General features: G+C 41.3%; 2 protein-coding genes across 21 annotated transcripts in view; one reads left to right on the top strand and one right to left on the bottom strand.

The window, feature by feature from the left end:
- The window catches only part of cacna1db (calcium channel, voltage-dependent, L type, alpha 1D subunit, b), a 58,333-nt gene extending 37,239 nt beyond the window's left edge, over window positions 1–21,094 (bottom strand). For 17 of the 19 annotated variants that reach the window (XM_019873142.1, XM_019873145.1, XM_019873148.1 and 14 more), the window contains exons 1-5: window positions 20,664–21,094; window positions 17,183–17,651; window positions 14,939–15,044; window positions 820–959; window positions 122–264 (exon numbers count right to left, since the gene is read on the bottom strand). In XM_019873142.1, the coding sequence (XP_019728701.1) occupies window positions 122–264; window positions 820–959; window positions 14,939–15,044; window positions 17,183–17,651; window positions 20,664–20,697 (892 nt within the window). In that variant the 5' untranslated portion in view covers window positions 20,698–21,094. Of the gene's footprint in view, window positions 1–121; window positions 265–819; window positions 960–14,938; window positions 15,045–17,182; window positions 17,652–19,903; window positions 20,309–20,663 lie in introns of those variants that run through there. The other 2 variants (XM_019873143.1, XM_019873153.1) reach the window with 2 other exon arrangements.
- A 243-nt stretch (window positions 21,095–21,337) lies between these two features.
- Window positions 21,338–26,336, top strand: part of dcp1a (decapping mRNA 1A) — a 10,922-nt gene continuing 5,923 nt past the window's right edge. Inside the window, exons 1-4 of one of the 2 annotated variants that reach the window (XM_019873163.1) lie at window positions 21,338–21,503; window positions 22,346–22,386; window positions 22,466–22,593; window positions 24,795–24,861. In XM_019873163.1, the coding sequence (XP_019728722.1) occupies window positions 21,372–21,503; window positions 22,346–22,386; window positions 22,466–22,593; window positions 24,795–24,861 (368 nt within the window). In that variant the 5' untranslated portion in view covers window positions 21,338–21,371. The remainder of the gene's footprint in view (window positions 21,504–22,345; window positions 22,387–22,465; window positions 22,594–24,794; window positions 24,862–26,336) is intronic. The other variant, XM_019873162.1, reaches the window with a different exon arrangement.

Raw genomic sequence — 26,336 nt, 5'->3', positions numbered from 1 at the left:
TGTGTGTGTGTGTGTGTGTGTGTGTGTATGATTTGGTACACAGTAAACACAATCTGTAAACCAAACAAAGAGTGTATATTGGGATTGGGATTTTCCCCTCCACAGCTGTACGTCAACTCACTTGGAACCCCAGAGACAAGGCGAAGAGGGCGAAGCACGCGAAAAGCTCGGAGGGCCTTGACGTCAAACCCCCCAGACTTGCCTCCCGACTGGCCGCCCGAGTCAGCGTCTTTGGTTATCATCTCCAGGACCACACTGAATAAACTGCGGAGAGAGAAAGAGGAGAGGTGAGGGCAGGGTGATGACGATTGAGGGAAAGGGAGGAGGAAGAGGGCGGTGATGAAGATGTCAAAACAGTGCGAAGATGAAAGCAAAGAACAGAGAGTGAGAGAGGTGTGTTAGCTATTAACTTTCTGGTGTGCACATGTGAGTGCAGCATGATCCGTGTGTGTGTGTGTGTGTGTGTGTGTGTGTGTGTGTGTGTGTGTGTGTGTGTGTGTGTGTTCGGTCTGTGTGTATATGTCGTACATGTGTGCAAATAATTTTTTTCCCCCTACAGTCAAGCTGGTCTACTGATTAACCATCACATTTAATGAAGGTGTGTGTGTGTGTGTGTGTGTGTGTGTGTGTCTGCTGCATATCTATCCGCTTTGTCAGCAAACAACCAGAGACCAACAACACACACTGGACAGGTGCAGCACCAAGTAGTTCAGTAAACTATGGTTTAGCATAACTTCTGATGGCAGAAGAAATAGAATACCTCAGAAGTATGGTACAGTATTCCAAAGTATTACAGTAGTCCAAAAAATGAAAACTCACCCAACGATGACGATGACAAAGTCCAGCATGTTCCAGCCATTTCTGACATAGGAGTTCTGGTGCATGACCAGGCCGTAGGCAATAATCTTCAGAAATGTCTCGATGGTGAAAATGATCAGGAAGGCATATTCGACTGTTTCCTGTAAAGACGGCAGAAGCAGAACGGAAATAGAGATGCATTATGTTTAATGAAGTTTTTTTTTCCTGATCCAATATATGTTACTTTTGAATATTAGGAAGCAATTATGCACACAGGTGTAAGGCTGCTACAACTACAATTAATATGCTCAAACATTGTACTGCAATATTTAAATACCGTATTTTCCACACTATAAGGCGCACCTAAAAGCATTCGATTTTCTCAAAAGCCGACTGTGCGCCTTAAATTCCGATGTGCCTTATATATGGATCAATATTCTTGGATGTAGTATTTAAAACATTCCGTAAAACGCTTCGTTACAGCTGCAGCGGTTGTGAAAGCTCTATATAAATCAAGCTGGATTGCATTGTATTGTATTTCCTTTAGCATAGCTCCATCTTATGGATACATAATGCAACTGCAGCCACTATTGTAGCTTCTTTTCTTTTTGTTTTATAATGCGGCGTGTCCTACATATAAAAACAGTGTTAAAGTAGGCCATTCATGAAAGTGTGCTTTATACTCCGAAGCACCTTATAGTGCGGAAAATACGATATTGACTTACCTGTGCAGAGTGTGTACGTTCTAGCTTCCTTCCACATTCCAAAAACATGCACGTTTAAGCTTAATTCAAATGTCTCAACTATCCATAGGTGTGAACCTGAACGTGAGTATTTGTTCTTCTACACGTTTCCTGCAACTGGCTGGCGAGCAGTCGACGATCTCTCACCCAAATCTACACTAAGATCCAGCGAAACCCCAAGGCTAGCGAGGACCGCCGCTGTATGGATGGATGGAAAATTACCAACAACAAAAATGTTTCCTTCAGAGCATATTTCAAAGATCAGGCTTGAACAATTTACACATTTCCATGGCAACATGGAAACATGTAAATTGTTTCCATGGGTAAGAGAGATGGGTGTCTGAATTTGGACAATCCTGCACACAGTCTATTCTTTGTGTCGTCACTTAGATTTGCGTTCTCACCCACAGAAAACACCTTCATTGCTGTATTTCGCCTCCATGTGCACTCATCGCTCTTCTCCCACACACACACACACACACACACACACACACACACACACACACACACACACACACACACACACACTTAAAAAAACAAGTTTCCTGTTTTGCCTCCTTTTGTCAGTGCAGTTGTTTTAGTGGGGACAGTCAGGTGCTATCTTTAGAAGCGATTTACATTTAGCTAAAAATGCTACAGCTAATGGCTCATAAGTGACTCTCGAAATTGATAAACGGATTGGGATACAGAAAATTTTTAACTTTTTCATCCCCCTCCCCCTCCCCCTATAAATGGCACCAAAACTACTTTAGTGGTAGCATCAGTAGCCCTGTTCAGACCATCTGCAATTTTTGCTTGAGACTTTTTCAGGCCAAACAAAGCTGACACGGAATGGAGGAGGTTGAGATCAAACCGGCTTTCCGTTTTTGAGCAGAGTATTAGAAAGAAACTTTTTTTCACACCACCTGTAAATGCTGAGTTTTCCTCCTCTTGCTACATTGCTCTATTTCGCGCCCACGTGTGCGCACATCTCTCTTCCCACACACACACACACACACACACACACACACACACACACACACACACACACACACGCACACATTCAGTCTCTGTGTTCACGTCTGCATTACGCCATGCAAAAGGGTCAGCGAGTTGGCAGCTTTAGCGGCCCATTAAGCTAAGCACTTCTAAAGATTTAGAGAACCTAAACACAACAAGTGCTCTTGAACAGGACAGAACAGTCAATCATGGGCAGTAAGCAGACAGCTCTGTTTAAGATACGTCATTTCCTGCACTTCTGTACTTGTAATTGATTTTCATAACACTGTTTTCTACCGCTCATATTGTTCAGGGTCACAGGTGAGCTGGAGTGTATCACCGTCGGTTTTGGGTGAGAGGCTTGAGTACACCCTGGACTGGTCCCTCAAATTCATGCCTGTGGACAATTTCCAGTCTTCACTTAACCTGAGATGCATCTTTGTTGCATTCTTTTATACCACATGTGTCAAAGTCAAGGCCCGGGGGCGAGATCCAGCCTGCCACATCATTTTATGTGGCCCGCAAAAGCAAATCACGTGTCAACTTCCATGATCCTTGCTAAAGTCTGTACCGAAATGTCAAATTGTGATTGTGTAATAAATGATTGTGTTACCCTGTTTACACTCACTTGACCAATAATCGAACAAACAGCAAACAAATAGCTGTTTTTAAGAGCGTCACAAGGAAGCAGTGACAGGTTCGACGAAGGCTGAAGTGACAGCCAAAACTGTCAGCTAGGTAATAGTTTTTCTCTTCACCAAACGAGACCAGTGTCTTGAAAAAAAGAAACTTTAAACCTTATTTAACAAACAGATAGTTGACTTGAGTGATTACATAACTAGAAATGCATAAATCGGATGTGTACAAGTAATAATACAATGAGATGATTACGTAAACATTTATTCGTAACGGCCCTGCGAGGGAAGACATAACTCCAAAGTGGCCGGCGACAAAAATGAGTTTGATACCCCTGCTTTATACCATAGATTGCCTTCCAGTTGCCCAATATAAAAACATGAGACTGCAGACTATTGTGTGCAAACACACAAAAAATAAAAAATCATTAAGAGTAAGATGAAAGTAACTGAAACCTACGACAAAAACTTTGATGAACAGTTGTGGGAAAAATCATTACAAGAAAATTGCCTTTGGCGACAGTCATGAGGATAGGCAGCTCAGATAATGGATGGATGAATGTTATCGTAATCCCCGTATACGACCGGTATACCATGAAAATATGCTCTAAGTGGCTGGATGGACGGCTGTGAGCCCCATAGGGACATCAAAGTAAAGCTGCTGCCGAGATCGCTCACCTACATTCTGATTCTGAAATGTCTGTTGAACTGCTGACACGGGAGCCAAAGTACGGAGATTACAAGAGACCACAAATGCAGCGGTCACATGACCACTAATGTGCTCATACACGCTCACATGCAAACGATTGGAGCCCTATTTTCTGTGCCCAAGTCTAGCGCAAAGCGTGGTCCAGTGTTGTAGTCCAGACCACACCAACTGAGACAGAGCCATTATCGAGACCTGAGACGACCAAGACTACGACAAGGCTTTTGGAGGTCGAGAATGAGAAAACACCTCCAGACTGTATACATATCACAGTAAAATCACCCCAAAAAAATCTGAACCAAATGACCAGTGTATTTTTTTTTTTTACGTTTGTTGTTTTGAAAGTACAACGAAACAAATCTCAAATGTAATATTTTGTGGGCCGTTCCGTCTCCAGTCTCCTTCATCCACTATCTGTGTGCAGGCGGGCGTGGCACTCCAGGCGACACCGGGGAGGCAACGCAGCACATACATTTCTCACTGATCACAGCAGTACTAGCCTGGTCCTGATCAAAAATCCTGAGTCCACCATGTCCTAGACCGAGACAAGACAGAATAAAAATGCCTTCTATTCCCACATGACAGCGACACCATTCAATGTGGTCTTGAGACGAAGACCGATATCAAGAACTTGAACACTAGGCTGTGCGCATGCGTGGAGTTTTCTTTCTTTTGGTATTTTCATAGATGCTCGCAGTCAGAAACGGGGTTTGCGCCGTTATGGGAGTGTACACTCATGAATTGCAATCGAAGCGGCTCTTCTCATTCCCCTTAAATTAAAGCCCATGACAGAAGCATATATGGATTTGGTGGAGTCCATTCAGGAGATCGACACACTTGAAAGAAAACATACTTGTTTATGAGAAACCGCAAGAAGATCTCCACTTATGCGTGATGTTAAGTTGTCTGCTATGAGGGGGGCATTTGGAAACTGCTTTCCACCTGTAGCAATGTGTTGGGGCAGTGCTCAATTAACTTGGTGAACATCTTAGAGTCACCAATTGTAATTTTTTTACAATGGTGTAGATCAGTCGCATTTGTCTTTGGCCATTTAGGAGGAATAGTAGTATAAAAATTGGCAAAAAAAAACAAATTCCAGCCCTTCACACATCATCACAGTAATCTCCTTGTGAGCAGTCAGGATACGGTTGTCATGGAAATCAGGGTCTTTTTTTTTTTTTTTTTTTTTATATACGTGTGGGCAGTGAATGAGATTCCAAGTTGGGTCACTGACTATCTGAAATAACGACTCACATAATATCCTAATCTCAAATATTTTCAAGATTGAATTTGAGTTGAGTCTGAGAAGTCATCATTTCAGATAAAAAGTGTATCCAGTTGTGATGCAAGAAAATCTTGCATCGTCACTGTCATTCAAATTTTGAAGGGAACACCACGCTCAAAGAAAAATCATGAAAGTGTACAGCAAGGAACCAAACTGTATTTAGTCACAAAATGGATGCCATCTACCACATTACGAGCCCGTAGAACCACATGATTTTCCCTGCAAATCAGGAAAGAATGATAATGCTGACAGAAAATCACAAGACTATATTATACTTACTCAAATAGATTATTTCAAAAAACAGCAATAATGTATTTAATAATATATCAAATAAATTAAATAATAATATTTAATAATATTTAGAGAAAAGTGTGTCATGATCCTGTTCTTGTGTGTCTCCAGCAGGTGGCAAACTTCAGTGTGCACACCTGCTGCCTACCATTCGCCATGCAAACTGCCTGCAGTTTATCGGATTATTTTGACCTTGTTGCTGCGCTTGCTCAAGTGATTGTTTGCTAGACCTCTTGCTCTTGTCAGTTCCCTTAACATCACGTTTTTGTAAATGCTGTTTAGTCATTTGACTTTGTTTTTGTTATTGCGTGTGAATTGGATTCTTGACATTTAGTTAGTTTTCTCGGTTTAACTATTTCATAGCCTTTTCCAAGCGCTTTTTGGAAATGTTTTTTTTTTCCTTGTTCTTATTGACCAGCGATTTCAGTTCATACTTTGTCAGTGCGCTTTAGTTCTGGAAAATAAATATTTTTGTTGCGGAGTTTTGTTTGGTGTCTACCTTTCTGGGATCCTAAAGCTTATTCGGTTTGTTTCGAACCTGACAAAGTGACTTTTTAGGGCATGATTCTAAGCTGTAATGATAGCATTTGGCCAATGTGTCAAAAATTATTCAACTAATTACCATGAAACTTTTTTGTCGGATTCGCATTTATAAATACAGAAATTTAGGTTCTCACAATGCAACTCATGCATGAAGGATGTGTTCTCCTCCAATTCCACAACACTTGAAACCGAGGTGTGGCATTCATCTTGTCTTCCATTTTAAAGTTTCTTTTTTTTTCAGACAAATGTTTTTTTCTCATAAAGTGACAATTGCCTTTCGTTGCTCACAGTTGCAGCTGTCACTGACGAAGGCTGGAGTGACAGACAAAAGTGTCAGCAAGGTAAGAGAAATCTCTCTTTCCTGGGTAAAAAAAAAAAAAAAAAAAGTTTGTCTGGAAAAAAAATAAATTTCCAACATTTCACTTGACAAGGCTGAATTAACTCTCCAGATCCAAGTGCCAATTTGAAAGCCCATCTCAGAATTTTTTAAACCGCCCGTTTCTGAGTACGTTTCAAGTGACATCTGTGTGTACATTCACGGAAGACATCAAACAACGTGCAGGCATCCTGCAACCTGAAGGTATCCACTTGCATGCATTCTTTTCTATTCCCGCCGCCATGACACATATCCTAATTGTGACCTTTGCAATCTCAACTGTGTCACTTGAGCCATGCAGTGTCAACCGGGCCTAAAGTACAGTCATGTTCCATACGAATTATTGGCCCCGGCTTTATTTGCAGTGGGGAACGAAAATAATTTGTGCTGCTTTTTCTTAATCTTTACCTTCCATGACTTTCAGATCTAAGTCTTCACTAATGACAACAAAACTCAGGCTTGGGCCCTCCATGCAGAGAGAAAGCAAAGCCGCTTAATTGATTTAAGGAGGAGCGGCACATCCTGTAAGCCTTCAAATCCTCTGTTTTGGGAACCGGACAAGAAATTCTGCTTAGTAGGGCAAAAGCCAGGACAAAGTATGGTCGAGGATAAATGAAATGCCCTAGATTATTTTTGCAGATGAATCCTGAATGATTTGTGAATCCCGGTTGTCGTGGCAACAGCAAAAGGAAGAAAACGTTAAAATAAGGAGTAGTATGTACTGTAATTGTTGGTGGTTAACCCTTTTTGGGGCGGCGGTTACTACAGGGGACAGATTATCAGGTAACAGGGTACATGAAATGGTTAAAAGCAGAACAGAGAGATGAAACGCGGGACAAAAGGAATTTATCCACATTAAAACAAAACTGGGAACAGAACTCATGAACTGGCTGTGCTTTGGAAGTGCAACATTATGTTGTGTGAAACTTTGCAGCGTGACCAAGAAGTAGCATTGATTTTCCCTTCACACATCGCACAACCACAAAATAGATCAAGTGCCCCGCTTTTTTTTTTTTTTTTTTTAGGTGGGTGACTAATATTATTGGTACTTCTTTTGTTTAGCTTCCTTTGATTCCTTTTTGTTTTAGCCTAAAGAACTTAGTTATAACTGCTTTGTGTATCCAGAAATATTGTTTTAAAGTTCGGGTTCCACAGTAAATCTCACAGCAGCATGACTGAGAGTGAGTGAGGAAACAATATGAAGCAAAGCTATCCTTTGTTGGTAACTTTAATAATGAGATAGTCCAAACTATGGCCCGGGGGCCATTTGTGGCCTGTCATCCATTTTTCAGTGGCCCATGACATGACCAAAAAAAAAAAAAAAATCATACTAGAAGTGACGTTTGACATGGACCACAAGGTTAGTTAAAAAAAGGTGATGGTGGGCAGAGTGAGAAGGGAGGGTGCACTGTAGAACTTTTCACTATATTTAAGGATACAAATAAGCCATTAGTGCTTAAAAGAATAACACAATTTATCTTCAAAACATGTAATGACTTAAAATAATTCCATTTTAGAGGCAAAAATAGCTTCCTCCACTTCGTGCTCTTTGGCTGATTTATGAAGACAACACATTAATGATCCTCAAGTAGCTGAAAAATGGTCACCGTACTACAGTTGTTTTTTTCTTTTTTGGTTGTGAATGTGGAGATGGGATTTGGCTGCTGTTAAGTGCACAGTTGGATCTGTTCTGTGAGAAGCCTGTTGGCCACCCAAAAAACCTGGGAAAAAAATCAACTGTTTTCCTTAATATCTTTAACAGAAAGCTGATGAAATTGACTAGACAATACAAACTGGCTGACTTCAGCATGTTTAAAAAAAAAACAAAAAAAAAATGATATTCAAATTAAGAAAAACAACAAAAATGTTTTTTTGGGGGTTTTTTTGCTAACAGCGAGCGACTCATCTTTCCTTTGCTGTAACACTTGTTTGACGAACAGGATGAGCGCCACCACAGCTTGACCACTCTAAATGTGTCGCATCTCTGCAGCAAGATACATCCGCTCATCCTTCGAAATTTGGAATGCTTTGGAAATGCATGATGAACATAACTTCAGCATTTAGCTTAAAATGCAAAACAAGAAAAATAGCAACAACAAAAAAAACAACAACACTGAGTAAGACCAAAATGAGTATAAGTTCCCATTTTTTTCAAAGTACATAAATATACAGATCACTATCATCATCACAGATTTTTTTTTTTTAATGTAGTATGCTGTTTGTGAAAAAACGTAATGTTGGGAGTGAATCAGCAAGGAAACCAGAAGCAGGCTAATCGGCTCCTATTAGATTGTGTTCTCATTAGCCACAATAAGATGAAAGGCATCAGTGCACGCGGTTACCTCTGAACATGGCAACCAAATCAGAATATAATGATGATGATGATATCACGTGGTGCAAGATGCAGTGTTTTATGGCACACCTGTGTGTTCGATAGCCGCATGAACCATTCGTGACTAAAGTGCTGCTTGAAAAAGGCAATTCCTTTTTCTCTTAGTATAACCTTAACTCTTTATTTCTCCGTCTCAAACAATCAAAGCCGGTGCAGTATTATGCAATGAGATACTTGTCGATTAAATCAGATGTCAACAGAGAAGACATTAATTGCTACTTTGCTGACTGTCAAAGTGAAGTGTCTTTTCTGGGTTTCATTTGATCAATCTAATTCTGTGCAACCTCTCAAGTTGAATACCCACTGCTGGATTTGACTGACATTTTCAAGAAAAATAGGCCCCTTCCATCAGTGTGATTCAATAGAGCTCAGTTCAGTGAGAATCAAAGCGTTTCCTGGGTGTGTTTCGTTTTTTTTTGTTTTTTTTTTTTTATTGGGATTGAATTGGAACACATTGCAAAGGAAGGAAGATGCCACAGGCTAATTTAATCAGGGTAGCAATTGTAGTAGATCTGTCTGGAACAATGCCTTCTGTTTCTTTGCTGTTGTGTTTTGTTTTTGTGCTTTTTAATTTGCTGTTGTTTTTTGTTGTTGTTGTTTTTTTGCTGTTGTGTTATTTGTTGTTGTGTTTTGCACTTCAAGGCCACCGTAGGAATGAGATGGTCGAAACAAATTACAACAATGGAGAAAAAGATGCCACTGTTGTAACCACGTTAAGGAGATGAATATCAGACAAGACGAGACTGAGGGCTGCAAGAAAATGGACCACGGCAGCAAGAAGGGGGAGACTTCTGAGCTGAGGAACAGCAACGGCGTCAGTTCAAATTTCCTGTTTCATTTGTTGTTGTCATTTCCAGCTGTGGCTAAAACTTACAATCACAAAATGAGTACGCAAATGAGAATGAGTTGACCAATGAATGATCAGCCGTGATTCCGTACGCTTGAACCCCAGACTGGCCTGGTACTGCAAGACTTGTGCCAATGGCATGAAAGTTAAGCGATGAGCCCAGTGGGTCCTGTTGAATTTGATTTCACCTTGTGAGACAGATAAGTGATTTTCTACTCGCTCTCACAGCAGTCTGACGTCAAGAAGGCAGACGACACCCAAGACAGTTTGCCAGTCAAAAACAGAGCACATCGTGTAATGCGACTATGCACACTCACATGCAAGATAAAAAGCATTCAGTCTTCACTTAATGTAATCACTTGTTTTTATACAATCACATTTGAGTGGTATGAACAGATCAAATTGATTCAAAATCACTCTTATGTCCAGTGGTCTGACTCATCACGTTATTCTCATGCGCTTAATTCCTCCAGCACTTCGCCTGCTCTTATTCTTTCTCCTCAGCCATGATTAGAATTACTTTTCCTGTCATCTTTTTTTTTTCCTTTCATCCCCCTCCTCAACCCTCATTAGCATCTCCTCGGCCCTCTCTTGCTCTCCAGCCCGGTTTGCAATTTCCTGGACTTGCTGCCTTCTTCCCCTTCTTGGTCTAAGCTCACAATGTTGAGAGCCTCTCATCCTGCGCACTCCACTCCACAAGTTGCCATAGTGACAGTTGCCATGAAAGCCAGCTGCGCTTGTCAATAAGGTGAAGGAGAAGCACTCGGTACGCTGAGTGCAGACCTCCACTGAGGTCAAAAACTCAAACGTAATAATGGAAAGTGAAAAAAGGTAAACAATTTTTGGCCCATGCTGGGATCTCAAATACAAAGTAGTTATATATATATATAAAAAAAAATGTGGCCCATGTTCTGCATACACAAAAACAGTCGAGCAGCAGGTTCATGCTCAGCTTCATCCCTGCGCGCAGCGAAACATTCTGTGGACAAAGTCAACCAGGCAGCGATTAAATTTGTCATTCTTCCCATCTACCACAAGCCTGCTGCAGTGTAACATGATCGTCTCGTCACCTGTTTACCCAATCTGCCCCTTTCATTCATTAACTGTGGCCATTTACAGCTCACGGGAACACGTGGCACAACTGTAAACAATAAAACAGGAAGGACGATAAGAAAAATTGTTTTTGTTTGCTATCTGGCCAGCCAAAGTTCAGGATTTTAATGCATGTTCGATGCATTATTGTTTCTATAATGCAATAATTTGAAACTAGGGTGACAGTACAAGTCCTGCTGCAGCCACAACAGGGGTGCTTAAGGGAGCACTCATCATTTGTGCGCTCCATCACCCCATACATTTTCCAACATTCAATTGGACTTATCTTGGAATTCATTTTCTAATTACGCTCAACACATTAATTTTAATTCAAATTGGAGCATCCCTGTGTTTTACAAGGCAGGATCCTGTATTCATTTTAAAGGTCTAGAACACAGGTGTCAAAGTCAAGGCCCAGGGGGCCGGATCTGGCCTGCCCCATCATTTTATGTGGCCCACCAAAGCAAGTGTGTGTGTGTGTGTGTGTGTGTGTGTGTGTGTGTGTGTGTGTGTGTCTGTTTTTCTTTGCCCCACATACCCAGCAGTGTCTGTGGTCCCTGGGCCTTTGGGTGCTCAGCAGTCACCCAATCGGCCGACCAACAGCTGTCACCTACTTACTAAATAACTGCAAAGCCCGCAGGGTCCATTTAAAACAGACAAACTCTTGCATGACACATACACACAGTGGAATGGATCCCAATGAATACAAATGCATTCCCAATCCATTGACGAGGAAAAAAAAGGAATGCAGCTCAAGTGAATTAAAGTCAGATTTTCCGCACACAAACCAAGCGAAAGAACCGAGGCACACCTATCCTGCAATTGTGTTACTGTAGCTCTCTACTACAGATACATGAACCAGTAAAAAGGCTTTGATGGAATTATTTTGAAATTGGGTGGTTAAAATTGTCATTTTCACTCGCTGTTGACATCATGCTAGCCCTGAATCAGATGCACCTTTGTCTGTTTATTTAGCATGACATATTGCTATAGTATAACCAAGTCAATGACAGTGTAGTGGTGCGCTGATCTGACTTTGGTGTAGTGGTTTCAGTTTCCACTCAAAGATGATAGAATTGAGAGTGTAAATGGTTATCTGATATGACCTGTGATCGACTGGACACCAACCAAGTTCAAGTTCAAGTGTTTGTTCTTCCTGCTGTTGTGTTCTGTGGGTATTCGCAGTTCCACCCACATCCCCAGAACCACCGGCGACCAAAACAATATCGCTCGACTTTACAATGTCTTTATAATGAATATAGTGTTTGTGTGTAGCTTGTAGAACAGTGGTGGCCATTTCTGGTCCACACCTGATTCCAATGCTCAAGATCCTGATCCACTTGCACACTTCAACGTTCTGTTCTACAAAACTGTCACGAGCACGTCTACGCGTGGCTCCGACGAAATTCGCTTTAATCACATTTCTATTTCCCAAAAGTGTTCAATGCTCTGTTTACATGACCAAACACACAAAGGAAAAGACATGGATGTTGGTCAAAGCCATATGCTGCTTGATATGACTCTCATTTCCTCTCCCCTCTAAACCTTTAATCCCCGATTGAGAAAATGATGCAATGTGACTCTTGTTTCTGAGAATCACAGACGCAAACATAAGCAAACAAACCAAAGACGTCACATGCAAACTCTCGGGTGAGAGGAAGGGTACACCTCGGGACACGTTGCAGGCCAATCGCAGGACACAAATAGACAAACAACCATTAACACTCACAGTCACACCTAACCCAATTTAGAGTCTTCAGTAAACCAAACATGCTAACTGGTTTGTTGTTCAAAGTTGGACGATCTCCTCTCTAATATGCTTCCAGCCAGACTTCTGTGAAACGTGTCCTCAATCACCCAAGCACTTAATTCTGGGGTTAATGGTACCCTTACCATTAACCTTGCATCATGGTACCCTTACCCTTATGACAGAAAGTCTTTCTATACTTACATGTCACGTCTTTCTTTATCGTAGTTGCTTGTTATTGCAATACGAGTGTAGCCGATACTACCGGAGACAAATTCCTTGTGTGTTTTACATACTTTGCCAGAAAAGTTGATTCCGATTCTGACATGTCGCTCTCAGGCTAGCTTAGCAATTAGCATGGCTTCTCCATCTTTCCTCATCATCCCTTCGTGAGAACGACTGTTGACGAAAGTGTATCTTATTCACCTAATTAGAGACGATGATTACTGACTTAGACTCAGACTCCTCAAGCCAGCCAAAGATTGTTGCGAGCTAGAAGTAGCAACAAGCTTGCCCCGACTTCCTACTTCCGCCAGGCGCATGCTTCCAGCACAGCATTTCCAACGGAAAAATCTGAAATTCTAGGTTTTGTTATTCAATGTGTTTTGATCAGGTGCAAAGTGTGAATTTTTATTTTCAAACTATGATGCGAAATCGCCAATTTTGAACTTTGTAGATCGACAGACAGACAGACAGACAGATAGATAGATAGATAGATAGATAGATAGATAGATAGATCCCTTTCTACGCTCATTCATGGATGACTAATCCACTCTCCAGTTTAATCCCTCAGCATGTACACACTAATACACGTTCAAGTTTCTCTGGCATTCATTCCTGAGCTCATGTACCAAAAAAAAAAAAAAAAAAAAAAAAAATCCACACACAAACATTCCGTCACATTCAGAGCAGCAGGACAGAGTCAAAAGAAACAAGTATACAAATAACACATACATTGTAAATAAAATGTGGACTTCTTGTTTGCACAAAAAAACAACATTTCTAGCCAAATAGAGGACAGTAAATCCAATGTATTCTGATTGGATAAAAATAAACAGCTCCAATTAACATGTTTTCCAATGTTTTGCGTTTATATATTTCATACTACAGGCTGAAACTGCTGACATGTCGTAACTCAGGATATCAATCTCCCTCAAGTGTTGATACTTACTGAAGCTGTGACGAGGTGACTGTCAAGTCTGTGTGTCCACAACATGACTCATTTTTGCCCACTTGACCATTGCCAGAAAATATCAACAGCACGGAAAGCATTTGAGAGCAAAATGTAGAATTTCCATCAATATCTCAACGTGTGATGAACTGTTAGGGAATTCAATGGTGCCACTCGGTATTTGTATGCTTGAAAGTGCTCAACTTTTTTCACAGTTAAGAATATCACAAAATGAGATTAAGGATGTACATGCTAAATTGGAAGTAACACGACTCTCCTTCAGTATTCTCAGGGGGGTGGTTTTATTGTTGTTAAAGTTTTTAGATTAACTTCTTTTTACTCTTTAATATTCCCTTAATAAAGTGTGATGAAGTTTGTTCCTGGTAAACACCCATTGAACAATTTACCGGTAATCGTATTTCCAGTACTTCCTCAGATTTTTTTTTTTTTTTCCAAAATTCAAACAAATCGAAGCTGTGACGAAATATATCTGACTTAAAACTAAAAAGTCTCATATCCCTCCATGGTGTGCTCAAGATGCACAGCTTTCACTTTCACTCTCATGCATACACACACACACACACACACACACACACACACACACACACACACACGCACGCACACACGCACGCACACACAGTGCATTTTGCTCCAGTAATGAGTGCACACATACACACTGAGTAATCCCCATCTGTTAGAGAACATGCAAGGTTTCTCTGCACAACTATCAATTCCTCTTGCTCTACAGAGACACACACTTGCTGCAAGGCCCAGAGAAGAAAGCAAAAAACGAACGAAAGGTTGCCTAAGGACATGTAGAATCTGGCAACAACAACAACAAAAAAAAAAAAACTGATCCATACATCTTCAATACCACTTATCCTATTCAAGGTTCATGGACAGCCAGAATATATCTCATCTGACTACATTTTGAACTGGTTGCCAGTCAATCGTACGGGACACATGGACAGAAAAAACATTCACTCTCTCATTCACACCTGTGGGTAATTTAGACTCGACAACTAACCCAACATCTTCTATGTTTGGAATGTGCAAGGATGTCGGAGTACAGAGAAAATCGATGCAAGCATGGACGCTCATTCATCCTAAGCCAAGACCAGTATAATTTTGAGAGTGAGGTAGACGCGGCAACCGCACATCCCACCGTGTCAGCCTAGCATGAATCAATCAATAATTGATTGATTGACAGTATGATATGACCCTCAAAGGCAAACCTGCTGATTTGGTACAAAAAAATCAGCATGCATAAACCAGCGAACAGTTGATCCATAACGTCACGACCCACACTTTATACCGTATACAGTTTTGCTTACCAGCTCTTGGTTGGTAGAATTGGAGTCATCTCCCGGGAAAGGGATATAGATGGCTAAGGCCACGCAGTTGGCGAAAATAGACAGCAGTATAAATATATCAAATGGTCTGAAAGTCAAATTGTTAAGGGAGGTTTTACCACAATGTCAAACATGAAAATACTTTGTATTAGAATAAGATAAGAATGGAAGTCATTTGAACACAAACCTACAACAATCCTGACAGAACAAAATAAATTGGGATGAACACCAAATTGTACATGTGAAGAGATGCATTATTTATTGAGAAACGGAAAAAGAAATGTATACACCTCTCTAAATTTAAATGGATTGTGTTCTTCCTTAGGACATGCCCCAGCCTTCCACAAAGTTCAATGATGCCCAGGAGTGTCCCAGAAAGACAGCAAGATTAACATTTTCCCCAAATTCTCGATGGCTACCCGCACTTGACTCGAGCCTGTATGCAGATCAAACAAAACGTAGATTTTATGTGGTTGCTTTTCCTCGAAGTTATCATATTTGTTTTTCATAACTGCTCGTTAGTCTTATGATTCTATTACTTGCAACTTAATTTTACACTTAGGGTGTCCTCCCAAATTATCCATAGTGAAAACCATCAGAGCTACCTAAGGGGCAAAACTTTTGTAAATAACGCGGCCTCCAACATCTTTTTAATATCCGCTCCCAACAGTGCAAAATTAGGTAGAGTGAGTGAACACAAAATTTCGCACCAGCTAAAATCAAGCCTTTGGCATTAACGGAGATGATGAATGACTAGGGCAAGTCACATCACAAATGTATCTCACGTTTCATTTTTTTTAAACCTACTTGTCACACAAATGTAAAAATATGTGAAGCGCAGAACAACATAAAAGCATTAAAAACCTAAACCTGAACGTTGGCAACAAGTCTGACTGCTTTGAATGCAATTCGACCAACTTCATGTAACTTTCTGTGTATGACGTGCCACCAAAGTTCCAGGATTGCTGACACAAAAGATATATTTTGAATCCGAACTAGAAACTCGAGTTTTCCCCTTCAAAATAATTCCCCTAGAGTCTGACACACTTTCCAAGCCTTCTCTACCACACCTTCACGCACTCCTGGAAGGATTTTACGGAATCCACCTAACCTCTGTCATCATGGGCATCTTAACGTCATTACGTCTTCAAAACGGCTCTTCTTAATGACCCTCGTGAGCTTGGGAAAGAGGAATATTATCACACTGTGCCAGCTCGGTCGGGTGAGTAGGCACATTGCTCAGCACGGCGACGTTCCCAGTTCCCAGGAATTGTCAGATGCGCAGGGACTGTAAGCTGGTGCGTTGTCATGGTGAAGCAGCCACATGATTTCCTGCCACAACTCTTCTTTCGTCTCGCGCAGTCGACAAAGCATTTGGTGCTGATTGATTGTCTGGCCCTCACTGAAGGGGAAAACTTTTTTGACACCAGGATTGGAGATTTTTTTTTTTTTTACACACTTGGTACATATTTTTCTTTCTCCTCCTAACACAATTTGATGAAGCAGCTCCTTGCTTAGATGTTGCAAAAAAAAGGTACAAGCCAAAGAACAGGCAAAACACCAGCAGCATTAAAGGCACACTGTGTAAAAAAAGGTAGTTGATTTTTCACTGTTCTTTATTTCAAAAACCCACTATTAATTTCAGTAATATGCAAAAAAAGTATGTTCTATCACATCAACATAATTTTTTTAAATGTAATTATAGGTGAATTAATCGCCTACATTGGGCGTACCGCACCTGCAGGAGACTGGCGCCATCGTTCTGCTACGGAGAGTCGAAGGAGACAAACTTAGCTAATGTAGTTCCTCGTATGTGCTAGAACATGTAACAATGCATTTACTTTGTCACTTTTAGGAATACTGGAAAATTTTTGGGATGATATTTTGCTTGTACCTTTGCTGAAGAAATTTGTGGTAGGCTTGCAAAGTGTGGTTGATTCAAAATGCACGCACTTCGAGCTGACGTCAAAGCATTCTATGAGTTCACCACTAGATGGCACTAAAATCTACACACTAACTTGAATCCCTGATGTGTGCTGAACTGAGCTTTCGTGATATATGCTGAAGTCTTGTGCACATTTTTTTTCACAAAACAACCTTTGGTTTGGACAATAAAAAAGTTTTGAAAAAGCTTGTCTTTTTTTTTCTTGCGAGATACCCAGCTTGTCTCAAACTGCAGGAAGACTCACTACTCACGACAGCCGCTATCAAACATCAAAAGGATACTTCCACTCCACCAGGCTGATGCAGGCCCTGCGGATGGGGTTGTTGAGGGTGAGGCAGAACAACGCTCGGGGCGGCCTGTTGTTAGTCGACCCGCCCTGTTTTTTGCTCTTAGCATACTGCTGCCTCTTTCTCTGTGCCAGCGAGCCGACGGGAGCTGCTCCGGTCGTACACGCTGAGCGCTGCGGACTCATGTCAGGCTTCGTCACATCACCCTGAGCTTGGCGAGCGGCGTTGATGGCTGCATGCCAAGCGAGGACCGGGCTGACAACGGAACTAGTGCCACCGGGTACATGGGTGCCACTCTTTGATCCCAGCAGGCCATAAGATGAGCCAACAGGCTTGCCACTGGTGGCGGGGGCGTGCAGGGTCTCAGGTGGACTGAGTTGGTGCAGATGAGTTTGGCTTTCCGACCAGAGGGCTGAGGCATCAGCAGAGGAAGTGGTCCTTTTGTTGCTGGCATACTGTGCCCCTTTAAGGACAAATAGAGAGAGGCAATCTATTAGCAATAAATATGCAATATCCTGATCAACAGTACTAACCCATAACAATTTTGTGCAAGGAACGTCTTACAGGTTCGCGAGCATCAAGGGAATACTTATATTTCCTTATATTTCTAGAGCCATATATTTGGCTATCATGTTACTGGACAATATGACACACTTATTTTAATTAGAGTGGTGAAATTAAATATAAAAATTAAACTAAAAATTATTATGGCTTGCACTCATGTCAAAAATGCAACTTGAGTCGAGATTGGTGGTGAACTAACGGTGCCTGAAAAATACATACATTCCTAAGTGAATCCAAATTTTATCTAGTAAATGCAGAGATGAAGATCAATAGTATTGTTTGCATTCTTTTTCCATGTTGCAGTATGTCTCACACATTTGTGCAGTCATATTGTTGTAGCATAAAAAACTCATGCTTACTAAGGCTTGCTATATACCCAGCAATGCAGCTAAATGCAAGTAAAGTAGACATCACGAAAAAAAAAATACTTCTAGGAAACCCTTCACCGTAACACCAAGCAATTCAGCTCAGCAAATCAACTGACATACTGCAACAGAAAAAAATGACCATGCATCATGTTTCGAGGCTCGACATACAATTTATTGCACTGTCTGAACCATAAAAACACGGTGCAAATATCAAGAAAAATGTGGATTGCAACAAAGAGAGGAAACAGCTGAGAATTAATGTGAAAGAGTAATTTTTTTTTAAATGCTCTTAGTCATGGTTAATCATCCCATTCACTGATTACATCCATGCATTTCGGCAACTGAGACTCTCCACGCTTTGCTTTCTTTGTATTTGGTCAATAGTATTGATAAAATAGCCGAAGTTTGCACAGCGGTGTGCAACTTGGACTTGAATGGCAAAAACAAAATTTTTTGACAAAAAAAATCTTCACATGCAAGGCCATAATAACCGACTCCAGTCCTGTAGGTGATGCTCCAGCCATATGCTAAACCAGATTGGCCAATGCCACACTGCAAGCATCAATGCAAGCAGTATGGAACAGGGCCAAGAGAAAATAAATCCTTATACTGTAGGTGCACCTTTAATCAGACCTTTGCCAAAATTGTATAATTTTCTCTGCAACACTCTGTGGAAAGCCACTGTTTGTTTTTATTTTTTTGGTTTGTACTGTAATTCGAACTAACAATTAAACTTATTAAGAATAGACCACTTCCCTGGAGCATTCATGCTTGCCGTAAAATATAAAACGATGTGGTTTGAAGTGAGTAGGGAGGGACAAAGAGGACGGTCCACATGAATGAATGAGCAAGTCATTAAAATCAATACAAACTGAGAGTTAAAAAGACAGTGCCCTTGACTCATCTCTTTGGTGCACAACAGCGAGTACTGTAATGTCATGTCATCTGAAAAACGAGTCTTCAAACGGTAACAAGTCTAGAAAAATATATCCTGTGGCTATTCAAGAAACAATTGAGATGCAGACAGAGCAAAAGACAAGCTGTGACATTAACCAAATATCCATCCATCTATTTTATCTACCATTTATCATTTTCAGGGTCACAGTGAACTAGAGCCAGCTGACTACACCCGGCACATGTGACCAGTCAATCGCAGGGCACAAATAGCGACAGACAACCATTCATACTCACATTCAGACTGTCACTGAGTGGGAACTGAATCTACACTGTCTGCACAGTTCACTGGCTCATATTAGCCTATACTGTCAGTGACATATGAACAAAACATTTTGCTGTCAATAATACAAGGTGGTCTTGTTGTACAGTATCATTCGGTTAATCAAAATAGGCATTTTTTTTTAATGTGGAGATATTACATAAAATAATGTAGAAGAAAGACAACGCATATTCTTAGGTTTTAAAACATGAGGTTATTTACTTTATTTCTTACACGCCATATGAGCGTATAAATGTATTTTGTTGTGGTAAAAATAGTTAGATAAGAATTGTTAACCACTTTTCTATGGAGGTTTATAGGTTGTGTCTTTGAAAGGTGTTGCTAAATTAAGTCAATTCCTTTTGTAGGTCGCACAAAGCATTTTAAATACGTAATGTCGGCTATGCTATACAGAAAAAGACGACGTGAAAAAGTAATGTCAAAACCTACACGATATATTCATTTTCTCCGGTATGCTGAATAAACGCGGACACGCGCGCACAAGCACGCTCACACAGGACCGCGCCAACTCTCCTCCGTTTTTTCCAATTTGTTCTATATTATTACCTTCTGACCGTTCATCTTCTTCTTGCATCCTCGAATCCACATGGAAAATCTCCACGTCAGATCCAACTCATCGTTGGAGAGTATATTCGAGGCTAACCTGAGTTATATTCCTCATATTTTCCGAGCGCGGAGCCTTGCGAGGAGCAACCAACATGTTGGCCACATCCGGGTGTCTGTGCGCACATGAATCGGGAGGAGGGCAAAGCAACCTCAGCCCACTTCTGCCAACACTGGACCGAACCCGAACCACCCGTGGCCGGTCAGCCAGCTATTGGCCACCCCGAAGACGAACTGGGGCAGATCACGATGCTGCACATTTGGACGTGCAAGAAAATAAAAACATGCCTACATTTTAATGCATCTGTTGGTGTTTTAAAATAAGGTGTATAATATTCAGAGAATTCTCACAGATCATGTAAAATCTCATTGTTCTGGTACGATAAAAATAACCACTAACCCGTCTGGTTTACCTGCAAGGGGAAGCAGTTTAAAGACGCCCCCACACTTGGCTTTAAGACACACAGACAGACAAATCCTTTTTCTCTCAATTGTTTTCAATTAGGAATGGGTTAAAGGGGGTTTTGTATAATGTATTATGTGATTTAGGTTTTCAGAGAGACCAATGTTTTTAAATAATTACTTGATACATCTTTCCTGAATAGTTATTTGTTTGAAATCAAAGGCATGATCAAATAAACACATTAAAATCGGTATCAAATAAGGATTATTCTCTCAGTTAACATCAAAATAACGCACTTACCCCTTAGGGGTCTTCCTCGTATAATGAATGGCATTCTGTCACCTGCCTTTCCACTGAGGCCTCATTGTGCCGTTTTTGTGACTTCACTGTGCTGCTATTCCAGAGAAAATGAGTTGTCCGAACCACGCTGGAAGGTTACCAGTGATTGGATTACCTGTGCCTGTATGAGGGATAACCGGTTGCGCGTAATCCTTCCATTATAATCCGTGCTCCAGTGTCCACTCAACAGAAAAAGTGAAGCCTACACAGCTGTAGCTCAACTGGGACAAGACAGAATGTGCATAGAGCAAAAGTGGTGTTGGTACTTAAAATACAGTGTTAGGGTTATTTCATTCCTACTAATTAACTGTGTTTGCTCCCTTGAATGAAAATACGGTTGTCGTGTGAAAAGCCTACCACTAAAATTCATGTCACAGACTACAGTACACTACATCATGTAAAAATGCTATTCTTTTTATGAAGGGTGGGTCCCAGGTGACAGCTATAAGTACCGCCCCCCCCCAAAAAAAAAAGTATTGCAGTGCATTCTTGTGGTGTTGTGTAATTTTGAACCAATCAGATTTATTCGAGCAAAAAAATCAAAATACTTTATATTTTTTAAACTATCGTGTACTGGATTAGTTTGTAAAGAATCAACATCCGGTTAAAACGGAAGTTAATTGTGTCCTTTAGAAATGTGTCCGTGTGGGAGCAATATTCGCATCCAAGATGGACTCCGCAAATGCTGGACATATGATGAGCTTAGCGGCTCTCCAAAGACAAGATCCATACATAAACACGTTGCTTGACGTTACCGGCCAGGTAGCCCTGTACAACTTCAACTCCAAAGCCAACGAATGGGTGCGTTTGTAAAACAAAACAAAAAAGAAGCGAGAGCGAGGAAAGAGGCTCGCACATCGGAAAACTAACTTGGCATGTCGAAGCTAACTCTAGATCAAAACAACGCTGTGAGCTATGTTAAGTTCTCTAGACTTTAACTTCCCAGTATATGTTTGAGTGAAATTGTTACAAATACAATAAATGTCACAATGTTACTTTATGTGCGCTACTTTTGGCTACTGCAATGCACCATGTTTCGAGGTTTTGTAGAGATAGAGAGAACACGAATGCTGGGTTCCAGACCGCTTGGAATAGGAACTATCCCATTTGGAATCTCTGCGGTGCCTCTCAGGTTTCCCGTGTAAAATAAACCCAACGATAAAAAAAATACATCGAAGGAATATGCACTACAATATAATGTCACGCTGTGTGTAATTGTCAGACAGTATCACGTTTTACATAGATTTTGGAATTACTTTTTTATGTCTAGTATACAAATAGTTGTACCTGGAGTGCCTGCATCAGGGTTGAAAATAAACAACCAAGAAAATCCTAAATTATCTGCGGATTTCTGAAAATGTGTCTGGGTGTCTGCGATCGTACTGTTCGGCTCTTTAGACCCACTGATGACCATAGTGACCAACCCTCACACAATTACTCAGCCAATGATTTGTCAGCATCAGCTGTATATGGGGTGTGATGACAGCTGGCTCGCTACGCGAGACAGATCCACCCCAATAACGAGTTGACAATTTTTGAGTCTTGTGGTAGGTTGCATGTCACAGTTGTGTTCTACCCCTAAATTAATTCAGTTTGATTTCAACTGACTTGTTGAAATTGACACCATTACTGACTGATTTCAGGAGAAGACCGAAATCGAGGGCACCCTGTTTGTTTATACGAGGTAAGAATGTAACAATTTTAATTAAATCTCTATCGCAATGGAAATAGAACCCAATGTCTGTAATTGTTGTCCTACCAAGGTCCGCTTCCCCTTACCATGGCTTCACCATCATGAACCGACTGAGCACAGAGAACCTGGTCGAGCCAATCAACAAAGACTTGGAGTTTCAGCTGCAGGAGCCTTTCCTTCTCTACAAGAATTACAACAGTGAGTACTCCTGGATGCAATCCAATACTTCTCCCTAAGTAGAGCAAATGTAACTCTTGACATTTCTATTATCCCACCAGTGCGTTTCATTGAATTTACAGCTTGTTGTCGACTTTCGAGGTATTTGTTTACAAAATCCATGGCACAGTTTGATTTGGGATCAAGTATAGTCATAGTTTGTGCCAGCTGCCTTTCAGAATCGGTTCATGCCGTCTCCAGCTGTTGCACAAATTTGGTCATGCCTGGAAAGCAGTGATGACTTGCTCAAGATCCGGTTGTTGTTTTATCACGCCAGTCACTTGAGAGCTGAGTTCAGTTAATTGAATGCCTTCAAACGAGGGAAACTGGTGCTCTTCATATTTAATGTAATATATCTGTTCATCTACCCAATGATTCCATATTTTCCCCAGCGGAAATGAAAAGGCTTTTGAACATTTTCTTCATGCTTTCAAACGCTGATGAAAATGTCACCGGTCCTCCGTGGGAAGCGGCGTTGCTAAGCTACGAAAGGTCTCTCGATGGCAGGAGTTTTATAAAGCAAGCCAGCGGTTGTATTGGCGACGGTAACTTGTACAAAGTACATACTGTGCAGCGTAATAAGATCCTACACCTTTACAAACAAAAGAATGTCAGTACCTCTGAAAAGTCCAAATAAACACTTCCCCAGTGTTCTTAGAAACATTTCCTCTTTCTTCTTGAAGTCTCGCAGGTGGCATGAGTTGGATTCAGCAGGTGAACCTCTGAGGAGACGTTAGTGCTCAAAACATCACGCGGGTCCATTAGATGGTTGCGGTCCGGCATAGTTTTTGGCCCCAATTGTTCACGTTCCTCATTAAAGCTCCAGTTCCAATCAAGATTGTCCTTGCGTTGAGTGTGACAGCTTTTTTTTGCGCCCACGTTAACCCTTTCAGTGACAGCGGTTACTACAGTGGACAGCTGATCATGTTCTCAGGTTAGAATGTGCACGAAAGGCTTCATGTATCTATTTTGGTTTCGATTTCGTGCCAGTCATATTATTAAACTCTCAAAACTTAAGAAAGTAACTGACTGTGCTCCCACCAAGGCAGTCGATCACAAGTCTGAACATCAATTTCATCAAGGCGACGAATAAAGAATTAGAGCGTTTCCCCATCTGTTTGCTGATCATTAAAAATATCATAGCCAGGGTCAAAGTCAATGGCGAGTGCTCCCCCTTTGGGCTTTGTTTGCACTTCAACCTGCCTGGTATGGAAGACATGATGTCACTCGTCATGAAGTTTCAGACTCAGCCAGTTTCTCTTCCAGCGTCACTGCGGTCGCAGCGTTTTGGGCTCCGTTTGAATCCCAGTAGTATGTTGAAAAGTCAGTGTATTCCTCTGGTTGTTTCCTCGGCAGCCTGGTTGCTCTGGTCCTTTTTCTGGCTCAAGAAATGAATGAAATTGACAGAATCTTGAGATTCGCTTCAAATCTCTGTAGAAGCAAGTTAGAAGCTTGATGATTGAAGCTCAACAAGTCCAAGTTTAGTCACAGTTAGAGAAGATCAAAAAGTCCATGTTTAGTCACAGTTAAGCGTGCCGTCCATATTGTTGGGTTTTTTTTTTTTGGACACCCCGTCCAAAGCCGACGTATTGAAAGCTACAGGAAGCTGTTTAATGAGAGTGTAAATGCTCACACATACTCCTGTTTACATGGCCCTGTAGTCCCCTCGGGTACAGAAGAGATACGATCAGGATGCAAACACCTTGGTTGCTAGGGAACATTGGGTTCTTCAGGGACTTGCCAACATCAGCTTGCATGTCCTGTAACAGGTGTACACACACACAAACACACGCACACACTCGAGTGAAATCTGCTTGAAGATCAAGTTTAAGTGCAATTAACATTTCATGAAAATCAAGGGGTGCCGCTGCACTGTGATAATTTCATACACAAGCCAACCGTCAGTGAAATTATGGAAGGTTAAAGTGTCTTTAATTCCAAGGTTAAAGTGTCGGACCATCATTCAACACGACAATGTTGAAAGCGGCAATTTAACCTTGTTAAGGCTAACAAGACGTGAGCTGATGTGTGACTCGGAAAACACAATTTGAGAACTTGAAAACAAGAAGTTGTGGGACTTGGACATGCAGCGAGGAGAGACTCGCTGAAGACCCGTGACTGAGCATTTTATGAAGACTGTTTTTCACAATCATGCAACTTCAAAGTATGTTCTTTTCTTGCAGTGGGTATCTACAGTATTTGGTTCTATGACAAGAGGGATTGCCAGCGCATTTCACAGCTCATGGTGAAGTAAGTGTGTATTAAGTCCAGAGTTTTTTTTCATACATTTATTTTGCAGGTATCACTAGTACCGTATTTTTCAGACGAATAAATCACACCAGTCAAAAAGATGCATCACGGAGAAGAAAAAAAACAAAGTCACCCTGCATTATAAACCAAATTTTTTTTAGGGAAATTTATTCCACAAAAACCGTGACCAAGAACCTTAGAGCTCAGGTTTGCCCCCAAAACCCCCCGCTCCCCAATCGTGGATGCGTATTATATATAAATATGACCCGAGTGTGAATTTCTTCACTCTGACCATTCCGAAACACAGAGCGTTGTTCAAACTTACTGTTTGGTTCTTAAAAGTGCCCCAAAAATGTAGCGGCGGAGCCCAGTGCGTCAGGCAGTACAAAGAAAGGAAACAGAGCTCCTGACTGGTTGATAACAGGGATGCTCACATTGGTCATCTAGAGCCAAATGCAATCCTGTTTGGGTAGGCGTCATTGACTACAAAGACCTTCTCGCGTAAAACAGAAATTTGCAACTAATTGACAACCCCGCTTAAAAGCTCCATACAGTACCGAAATTGCCTTTACATGCCACAAGGTGACAGCAAATGACTAGTTTTGTCTAAATGAAGCGCTCCCCCTCACTTTAGCACCAAGAGGCCATCAGATGGAGCACAAGCACAACAAATCAGAACGTTTTTTCAGGTAATATAAAAGGATAGGTTTTGTCTGTGCGTGCAAATAGCCAAATTGCAATTAGCCGGGAGTTTACTCGAGCACACTATTATCTTAAAATGTATTTGTAGAATTTAAGGCCTCCCCTTTAATAGATCACTGGTGTGACTCACTGACGCGAGTCTGAAAGTCACAACAACTCTCTGCAGCCTCTTACCATGATATCATCAAATTAAATCGATCAAGTTTTGGCATTCTTACATATACAGTATGTGTAATTAGCAGGGATGTGTTCCTCGAGCCGGTCCTTGGCCTCGAGGACCGGCTCGAGGACCGAAGGTCGGTCCTTGGTCCTTGGCCTTGGCCTTGGCCTTGGGAGTCAAGTCCTTGGCCTCGGGTTGCCGGTCCTCGGACACAATGAGGGATTAGAGCCTCGAATCCCTTGTCCACAGGTATAAAGTGGGACCGAGGATCGCCAAAACCACGAAGGAATCAAATAAATTTCATCCAGTGAAACGCATACTGATGGATTAAGCTGGCGCTTTAAAAGGGGCGGGTCTGCCACTGACAGGCGACAGTTAGCGCAACGAATAAAGAGCGGCATCACAGTTAGTTTCAATCACGGTTTGTTCCGTTCGCGATCGGCAGTTTAAATAGCGTGTAAAGTCTTTCTGTAACAGTGGTGTCTTTTATGTAGTTATTTTTGCACAGTCGTCAAATGTTTGTTTGAACCAAGTAATTTGCGTTACAGCTGGAGTCAATAATGCCGGCACTTCACTTTCGGGTTTGGCCGTTGGGATTTGGAGTCCTTTTGCT

Source organism: Hippocampus comes, unplaced genomic scaffold (assembly GCF_001891065.2).
Source record: "Hippocampus comes isolate QL1 unplaced genomic scaffold, H_comes_QL1_v1.1 scaffold28, whole genome shotgun sequence".
Taxonomy (NCBI): Eukaryota; Metazoa; Chordata; class Actinopteri; order Syngnathiformes; family Syngnathidae; genus Hippocampus; species Hippocampus comes.
The sequence above is the reverse complement of the archived record's forward strand: the minus strand, read 5'-3'. Positions and strand labels throughout refer to the sequence as shown.